The 10,244-nt window shown below is 45.1% G+C and overlaps 1 protein-coding gene across 1 annotated transcript; it reads right to left on the reverse strand.

Annotated features, from left to right (window-relative positions):
- Nucleotides 1–4,278: 4,278 nt before the first annotated feature.
- CMC4 (C-X9-C motif containing 4) lies at nucleotides 4,279–10,181 on the reverse strand. The gene is made up of 3 exons (XM_075259234.1): nucleotides 10,053–10,181; nucleotides 4,655–4,722; nucleotides 4,279–4,562 (listed from the first exon to the last, which is right to left on the reverse strand). Exons 1-3 carry the CDS (start codon nucleotides 10,169–10,171, stop codon nucleotides 4,393–4,395), a joined length of 357 nt encoding a protein of 118 aa, XP_075115335.1. The 5' UTR covers nucleotides 10,172–10,181; the 3' UTR covers nucleotides 4,279–4,392.
- Nucleotides 10,182–10,244: the final 63 nt, after the last annotated feature.

Genomic DNA, 10,244 nt, shown 5'->3' on the forward strand with positions numbered 1-10,244 from the left:
TAAACAGTCAGCTCTGCCAGGATCTGGACAGGTTCAACCTCACTGCCTGGAGGTTGACCGCACCGTACGTGGAGACAGAGGATTGTCCCAGGGCGTTTTAAGAACACTGGCCCACTCTAGAGCGGACTCAACCAATCGTAGTTACCAGAGGATCGCCCAAGTATTTAACGATTGGGGAGCCAGGAGGCAGTGCGAGACAACATCTATCGAATCAGTCCTGGAGTTTTTACAAGAAGGGTTGGACAAAGGATTGTCCCCAGCCACCTTGAGAGTACATGTCTCGGCGTTATCCGCTCTATTGGGGACTAGACTGTCTCAGAATCCTCTTATAAGGCAATTCCAGAAAGGGGCCTCCAGGCTCCGACCCCCGGTTCGGCCCCCGGCTCCCCAATGGGACTTAGCTGCGGTCCTGCAAGGGCTATGTGGCCCTCCATTTGAACCTTTAGCTGAAGTGGACTTCAAGTACCTCTCTTGGAAGGTGACTTTTTTGCTGGCGATCACATCGGCCAAGCGAGTGGGTGAGCTCCAGGCCTTGGCGGCATCAGAGCCATACACAGTCTTTTTTCCAGACAGAGTCCAGCTTAGGTTCGTTCAAGGTTTTCTGCCCAAGGTTCCGTCAGTGGAAAATATAAACCAGACTATAACCTTGCCCACTTTTTTCCCCTCTCCCTCCTCGGAGTGGGAGGAGAGGATGCATAGTCTGGATCTGGTGCGAACATTGCAAGTATACCTGGACCGAACAGGCCCATTCCGTAAGTCAGAAAACCTGCTCATCAATTTTTTTGGTCACAACAGAGGTGTCAAGGCATCCAAACCCACTCTGTCGAGGTGGATCAGAGAAGCCATCTCAGTGGCCTTACAGTCACAAGGGCTGCAGGTTCCGGAATTTTTGCGAGCCCACGCTACCAGGTCGGTGGCTGCATCATGGGCAGAGAGGCAATCCCTCTCAGTAGACCAAATCTGTGCGGCTGCATCTTGGTCTTCCCACTTGACGTTCGCCAGACACTATAGGTTAGACTGGCATGTTTCCAAGGCAAAATCTTTTGGTTATTCTATCCTGACCTCTGCTTGTCAGGATCGCCCTCCCTAGAAGGGGTATTACTTGTTAAGTCCCCATCTTGTGCTGCTGTTTGGGCGTAGGGGGAATGGAAGATTATGTAGATAATCTGTTTTCCCTTAGCCCAAACAGCAGCACAAAGCTCCCTCCCTTTCTTGTTAAAGGATAAATTATTATAGTCGGTATGGTACTTGGAGACTAACACAGGGAGGGGGAGGTCTCCTGGACCTTTTATGGGAGGGTAACTAGTTAGTTTATTAAAAGTTCCACCTGTCCTAACAGTACACAGGGGCAGGAATACCCCATCTTGTGCTGCTGTTTGGGCTAAGGGAAAACAGATTATCTACATAATCTTCCATTGCACCTGTTGGGTTAATGGAACATTATAGATATGTCTGCAAATGTATAACAAACTAAAGACAACATGAAGTGAACAGAGCCTAACATATCAAAGACACAGAAGAACTTGATGGTTAAAACATATTTTTGCCTTGGAGTCCGTCCTATCGCGTGCTGTCCCTATTCTGCGCGTCATTTCTCTTTTGTATGATGTCCTTCTCAGCGATGTCACCCCTGGTCTTCCTCTCTACGCTAGGTCTTGTAACTCTGACCTCGCCACTAGTCTACTGCCTGCCGACTGGAATAAATCCTTCCTGCTAACCCACAAAATTGCCTTGCCCTGCAGAGCGCAGGATAGGAATTTCAAAATCCTCATGCGTTGGTACAGGTGTCTGGACCTCCTCCATCGGATCTTCCCGACTGTCTCCGATAGGTGTTGGCGCTGTGGTTCCGAGAGGGGCACTATGCTCCACATTTGGTGGGAGTGCAATGTCATTCAACCCTTCTGGGACGCCGTTTTCTCCCTGTACTCCAACTGCAATCTGACTATCTGATCCTCAAGGAGTCTCAGGTGTGTAGGGAAATCAAGAGGATTAAAGCAGACAAAGCTGGAGGACCTGATGGAATAAGCGCAAGAGTTCTTAAAATGTGCAGTGACCAGCTGGGTGGTATTATTACGCACATGTACAATATGAGTCTAAAGCTGTGGAAAACATCTTGTGTGGTACCAGTCCCAAAGAAACCCAACCCGATGGGCTACAATGACTACCGACCTGTAGCACTGACATCCCACCTGATGAAGGTCCTAGAGAGACTGGTCCTGACACACCTACGCCCCCTAGTGAGCTCTGCTCTGGACCCCCTCCAGTTTGCCTATCGGCCGGGCATTGGGGTAGATAACGCCATCATCCAACTTCTTCATAGAGCTCTCTCTCACCTAGAGAAACCCGGGAACACTGTGAGAATAATGTTCTTTGACTTCTCCAGTGCTTTCAACACCATTCAGCCAGGGCTACTGAGGGGGAAGCTGAACCTTGGTGGTGTGGACCATCACCTGTCCTACTGGATCCTAGACTACCTGACTAACCGCCCTCAGTATGTGAGAGCTCAGGACTGTGTGTCTGACACTTTGATCTGTAGTACGGGGGCACCACAAGGTACAGTTCTTGCCCCATTTCTCTTCACACTGTACACTGTTGACTTTAGGCACAACTCATCCAGCTGTTACTTACAGAAGTACTCCGATGACTCTGCTATAGTAGGCCTTATCACTGATGGTGACGATACAGAGACTTAAACCGAGATTTTGTTGAATGGTGCCAGCAGAACCACCTCAGGATTAATGCTGGGAAGACCAAGGAGATGGTGGTGGACTTTAGTAAACAGAGAAGTGCTCCAACCCCGGTGGAGATCCAAGGGACATGTATTGAGATAGTCAGGACCTATAAGTACCTGGGTGTGCTCCTCAACGATAAACTAGACTGGGCTGATCACCTGGAGGCGCTGCACAGAAAGGGCCACAGCAGACTCTACCTGCTCAGGAGGCTGAGGGCCTTCGGAGTCCAGGGGCCACTTCTTAGGGCCTTCTTCAACTCTGTGGTTGCTTCAGCCATCTTTTTCGGTGTGGCCTGCTGGGGGGCAGTATATCAACCAGGGACAGAAATATACTTGACAGGCTGATCAGAAGGGCCAGCTCTGTCCTGGGGAGTCCCCTGAACCCAGTACAGGTGGTGGGTGACAGAAGGATACTGTCCGTGATTACCTCCATGCAGGAGAACAAATCCCACCCCATGTATGGGACCTTGATGGGACTTGGCAGCACTGTAAGCAACCGTCTGCTCCACCCCAAGTGTGAGAAGGAGCACTATCGCAAGTCCTTCCTTCCAACTGCGACCAGGCTGTATAATCTACATCAGTCCAAGCAAAGATCACTCCGCACAGAAAATTAATGATTATGAAGTCTTCCTTCTTCTGTTCCTTAGCTGCTATGGACTCCTAGTATATCTTCTCTTCTCAGCATATGTGTGCTTACGTCTGTAATACATTACTGTGTATTATCCTGTATCTGTATTACTATGCTGCTGTAACATGCTGAAATTTCCCCACTGTGGGACTATTAAAGGATTATCTTATCTTATCAACCCGTCTCCTCAGGTGGCCCTCCTCTCAGTTCTTCCTGGCAAAATCTCTGAGATCAAAAAGGACCTTTTGCGGCATTTCCTCTCGGCCGCCAGGGCTGTCATCCCTAGACATTGGCGCAGTGCGTTCCCGCCTACTATGCTTGAATTTTTGCAGGAGCAGCTCCTTATCAGGAGAATGAAGGCCCTGGTTGCGGAGGACTCTCCGGTCCCCTCCAGGTTTGACAGCATCTGGCGGCCCTGGGTTATGTTCCAAGACTCCTCCGAGTTCTCTTCCTCCTTATCACTGATGGTGACGATACAGAGACTTAAACCGAGATTTTGTTGAATGGTGCCAGCAGAACCACCTCAGGATTAATGCTCAGGATTAAGGAGGACCAGACTTTGCTTGTCTGGTCCTCCTTCTACCCTCCCCTTCTGTTTCTCCTGTCCTAGTCTCTTCGCATGTGGTGTCCTCGTGTCCCCCTCGGGTTGTTTGTTCTCTGTTGTTTTTCTTTGTCTATTAGGGTTCCCCTTGGTAGTTCTCGTGTTCCATTCCATATTCGCTTTGTCTGATGTCGAAGTTTTTTACTTGTTTTTCTTTTGCAATGTGTTTGACCGATCGGGTATTCCCTGACTGCCTTTGTCCATGGGAGGCCTGCGAGCCTCGTCCTTATTTTCCCTGTTTCCCCCTTCCCCTGTATTTGAAAAATCTTTAATAAACATTGATTAAACATAAAACATATTTTTGATACATTCTTCATTCACTTTAATATTAACAATTTGTTAAAATAATGATTAAATAATTTCTCTTAAACAAAAAAACAATAAATAAAACTTAATTTGCCTTTGCTTTTTTAGTTTCTCGGTCAGAGACAGCTAACTGTTAATGTTTGCTGTTCTGGTGCCATCAATGCTGGATGATCCTTTGGTAACTTGTTGGTCTTGGAAGCCTGAGCAGCAGATCGATTGCCGTGTTGCCAGCTTAGAACAACAGTCACGCATTGCTTGAATCTCTTGTTCACATCGGTTCTCCATATAATTGTTTACTGCGAAGATATGAAAAATGTCAATATTACAATATTGTACTGAATAGAAAGTAGTGAAATGTATATATGATAACATGCTTGTTATGGCGTACACTGCAGGCACTTCTGGATTGCGCAAGCCGCTTTCTGACATGGATCCTTTGTCTGAGGCATCAGTGACCTGTGGGAAAGAGATAGCAACCAAAACAGAAAAAGTTTAAAAGGATGACTAACAAGTAATAAGCATTATCTGCAGACGTAACACAAAATTCCCATGACGTATTTTTCATTTTATAAGATGCACTTTTTTCCATCCAAAGTGGGGGAAAAAGTCAGTGCGTCTTATAAAATGGCCTGAATCAAGCTGGCACTATTTCAGGATTGCCACCCGCGAACCAGTATTATACTCTGGGGTCTCTTCAGACCCCAGTGTATAATGATTGGATACCCCCAAGGAGGTGTTCAAGCATAATAAACGGTGTTACTAACCTCTCCTGGGCTCCAACACCGATCTCCCGGCCTCTTCTGGTCACAAAAATGTCATGATTGAGAAGTCAAATCCTCCTCATGACGTAAAATGATGGCGGTGTTATTTTGCATCAAGATGTCTCAGTCGGGAGCCAAAGCCCAGGAGAGGTGAGTAAGCTCTCCTATATTTAATCACCTCCTCTGGGCCTCTATCATTATAATAATGGTTTGTGGATGCCCAACCTGCATTAGTGTCAGCTTGATTTCCAAATCCATAATTTTTGGAAGATTCATATGGGCCACTATAAGGCCATCATAGTGTGTGGAAGGGCCACTATCCACTATGTGTGGATGGCCTACTGTGAGACACTATACTGTATGGAGGGGCTACTATGGGACATTATCATGTGTACACTGAGGTGCGTTACCAGACTGATAGTCTGACTACAATGCTATATATACCATGTACCACATATCACTTGCCAATGGATTGATTTTTGTCCACTGGGAATAAGCAGAGTGAATGACAGCAAGCAGAGATCTAAAAAACTGGAAGCTGATACAAAAAGTATATTGTAAAATTGTACAACTTTTTAATATACAAACAATAACATTTGTCTCTCAATATTGGACTGAAAGTGGCCAACCCCTTTAACCACTTCTGGACTGCCCATTGGGTTTTTATATCCAGAGAGTGACTTTCTTGTTCTACAAGGATGTATCGGTACGTTCTTGCAGTTTTCAGCAGAAACAAGACATCGGCTGTAGCTACTGCCAGAGCTCCCCTAGAAAAGTCAGGGATGGTTTATTACCATCCCTGCTTTCCTGATCGCTGCGTCCTACAGGACCCTGATCAGCTCTATAGAACCAGCAGGAGGCGGTATTCCTCCTGCAACTGGGGAAAAATGTATCAGATCCAGTTATAGGGGAAATCAGCCTTCCCCATAAAAAACAAACTGTGATCAGATGTCCTAAAAAGTCTATTATGACCTCATGGGGAGACAATGTAAAAAACAAGCATAAAAATAATAGAAAAAAAAAATGAAAGTAAAATAATTTAAAAAAATACATAAAATCATGCACCAATAACACGCCCTTATCACAGGTACCACCTCTGATGACACAATACAAAATAAAAATGACTGTAATGAAGAGGAAAAACTAAAAAGTTTTTAGTATCACTTTGTACTATTACATAAAAAAATAAAAAGTGAAAAACAGACATGTTTCTCCTCCTTTTTTTGCGTATATTTTCCCGGATATAAAAAAAAACAAAATAAAAAACATGCAAAAATATAAACAAAAAAGGCGCAGAAATGAGTTGGATTATCCAAATGATAAAAATGTTATAGCCCTCAAAACTGCCCTCCATTGCAGTCTCAGGCCTTACTATAACTCCTAGGCAGCAGGACCGCTGCCTCGGGGTCATGTTTGACGTAGACCTTTCCTTCACCCCTCATATTGAATCACTCGCACGTTCATGTCACCTCCACCTCAAAAACATCTCCAGAATACGCCCTTTCCTCGCCAGAGATACACTAAAGACACTTATTGTCTCTCTGATTCATTCTCGCCTTGACTACTGTAACTCTTTACTAATCGGTCTTCCCCTTACTAAACTCTCCCCTCTATAATCTATTCTGAATGCAGCAGCCAGGCTCATCTATCAGTCTAGACGCTACAGAGATGCCTCGGGTCTGTGCCAGTCGCTACATTGGCTGCCTATTCATTATAGAATAAAATATAAAGTTATCACTCTCATCCACAAGGCTCTCCATAATGCCGCACCTCCCTACATTTCCTCCCTCATCTCTGTCTACCCCCCCAACCTGTGCTCTCCATTCACTCAATGACCTAACACTTACATCCTCTATTATCAGAACCTCCAACGCTCGTATACAAGACTTCTCCCGAGCTGCACCACTTCTCTGGAATGCTCTACCCCGGACAATCAGATTAACTCCCAATTTCTACAGTTTCAAACGCAAACTAAAGACACATCTTTTCAGACAAGCCTATCACAATTTCTAACGTAAACCCTTCCGTACTATAATTAGAATCCCCAAAATTTAACCCTCCTCTGTCCCCGCTCCCACATTACCCCACATGATATGATGCCTTTTCAGGCTAACTTTATTTGTCCAAGCACCATCCACGTTACAGGACACGACTAGTGATGGCTCATAAAGTTTTGTTTGTGTAATGACAGTAACCTCTATTACAAAATTGTCTGAATACTGTATAAGCAATGCCGCCCCTGCTACCTCTTGTGTCACCCCCTCTACCTCATAGATTGTAAGCTCTTGCGAGCAGGGCCCTCAGTCCTATTGTGTGAAATGACGTTCTTTGTTATGTATCTGTCTGTATTTGAACCCTACAAATTGTACAGTGCTGCGGAATATGTTGGCGCTATATAAATAAAATTTATAAAATTTATTATTATTATTCCCGATCTGTGCCCCAGGTAAAGCCCTTTACAGTCAGAAGGGCGTTTCTGATAGTCAGTCAGGAACGTCCTTCTCCACAGCAGCGCCTATCGCACTGTAGAGTTCCTCCCCACTCACACTGTGCAGCGCAATAGCCGTACTGACTGTGAGACACGCCCTTCTGACTGTAAATCGCTACAGTACCGGGACCGGTAGCTCTTTACCCGGGGCACAGATCGGGAAAACCGATAGTGCGCTGAATTCAGCGCACTGTCGGCTTTCCAGCAGTATATAGAACTGCCTGTGCCCAATCTGATGAAAGGTCCTCTTTAAGGGATAAGAAAATAATTAACATGTGAATATAGGATTAGAAGATTTACATAATACAATTGTCTACACCAAAATGGCTGCTCGGACATGCGCAGTACGGCTCTGACCGGAGCAGAACTGCGCATGCCCGAGATTTGAACTTGAACAGCACGATCTGAGGCAAGAGCACGGCACAATATCCGGGGAGGAGGAGAGACGGAGCACAAGCAGTGGAGGGGCGGGATTAAAGGTATGATGCAGGGGGTGCTCAGAGGCCCTGAATTACGTCTTGGGTGCTCCATGGGGTTAATATGCATAAAGACAAAGCGGTTTATAAAAAAAACGACAAGGACAACTGAAAAAGTAAAGATAGTAGTAGAATAGCCTTTTTAACCCCTTCCCGACTTCCGCCGTACTAGTACGGCGCATTCCAGGTGTTTATCTATGGCAGCCGCCCGGGAGAGCCGCCAGGTGTCTACTGTTTCTATACAGTAGACAACCAGTGCTAATGCCCCCAGTCGGTGCTCGCACCGATCGGGGCATTAACCCCTCCGGCGCCTCAGTCCAAGCTGACCGAGGCGCCATCTTCCATTTTTGCTGTGATCGCCGTCACCCGGAGTAAGCTCCGGGGCCAGCGTCACGAAGGCTACCTAGCATAGTCATCTATTGCAGGCTGTGCTAGGTAGCCTGCAATAGAAGCGCCAGTATTTTGCAATGCATTATAATATATTGCATTAGTGATCAGACCCCCTGGGGTTCAAGACCCCCTAGGGGGTATAACCAATGCAACAAAAAAAGTTTTTAAAAAAGTAAAAAAAAAATATGAAAAATAATTAAAAGTTCAAATCACCCCCCTTTCCCTAGAACACATATAAAAGTACTTAAATACTGTGAAACACCTACATATTAGGTAACCCTCTACCTGAAATCGCCCGCTCTACAATTCTATAAAAATAATTTTCCTGTACGGTAAACGCCGTAACAGGAAAAGGAATCAAAAGTGCCACACTGCCGTTTTTTCACTGTATTGCTTCTGATAAAAAAATTTGAATAAAAAGTGATCAAAGTATTAGCAATTCCCCAAAATGGTAGAACTGAAAAGTACACCGGCTCCGCAAAAAAAGACGCCCTAGACACCCCCGTTCACGGAATTATCAGAATATGGCGACTTTTCGAAAAATTTTTCTTTTAACACAGTTTTGGATTGTTTTAAGGGGTTAAAATGTAAATAAAACCATATAAATTTAGTATCCCCGAAATCGTAACGAAACATAGAATACAGGGGACATGTCATTTTGGCTGCACAGTGAACGCCGTAAAACCGAAACCCATAAGAAATTCACACAAATGAATTTTTTCTTCAAATCCACCCCATTCAGAATTTTTTTCCAGCTTCCCAGTACATTATACAGAATAATTAATGGTTGCATCATGAAAAACAATTTGTCCCACAAAGATTAAGACCTCATATGGCGCTGGGAGCGGAGAAATAAAAAAGTTATGGGGTTTAGAAGGAGGGGAGTCAAAAACGAAAACTGAAATAGAGGGAATTCAGTCTATTCAGACATGTTTTTAACTCTTTAGCACTTTAAAGATTGCCACCAGTGTTAGGGTCCATTCACACGGAGTAAACGCACGCTCATTTTGGCAAAATACACCTGTAAAAATAAGACTCCCATTGACTTCAATGGGAGCCTGCACACGGAGTTTACGCTCCCTCATTCTGAACGTAAAACTCGTTCAGAGTGAGTGGCGTAAAAAACAGATCCCATTGACTTGAATGAGTGCCGACATACACGTGCTACCCATTGAAATCAATGGGAGGTTTTTTTAGCTATTGCTTTCAATGTGATACGCGCGTATGCCGGCACCCATTCAAGTCAATGGGATCTGTTTTTTATGCCGCTCGCTCTGAATGAGTTTTACGTTCAGAGTGAGCGAGCGTAAACTCCGTGTGCAGGCTCCCAATGCCAAAATACACGTGTAAAATGTCATTGAAGTCAATGGGAGTCTTATTTTTACACGTGTATTCTGCCAAAATGAGCGCGTGTTTACTCCGTGTGAATGGACCCTTACCCTCTGACACACTCACTTGATAGCAGAAGATGGAGGGCTCCTTTATGGTATCAAACACTAGATAGAAAGTCCTGCAGAGGATAGAAAACCACCTGTGTGTACAGAATGACTGCTGTGCGGTTTTATTGTCTGAATCTGCACGTCTACACCCGTATACACACATGTATCTGTAACACAAGCCTTACAAGCAGCAGCTAGCTGAATAGTAACCCCAGATCACAGGCTCACGTACCCCTCGTATGTGACAATGAAGGATACAACACTCCGGAACAAAAAGTTGTCAGCAAGTAGAAGAGAAGCTGAATATGTATTAACAGAAAGCTTCCCGGACTGTCTGACTTTCAGAAGCATATGTCGCCATTTTCTAGAAGACCAAACCGGCTATTTCGTCAGGCTTTTGACCTCAACAAAATGGTCCCTGGCG

Source organism: Leptodactylus fuscus, chromosome 11 (genome assembly GCF_031893055.1).
Source record: "Leptodactylus fuscus isolate aLepFus1 chromosome 11, aLepFus1.hap2, whole genome shotgun sequence".
Taxonomy (NCBI): Eukaryota; Metazoa; Chordata; class Amphibia; order Anura; family Leptodactylidae; genus Leptodactylus; species Leptodactylus fuscus.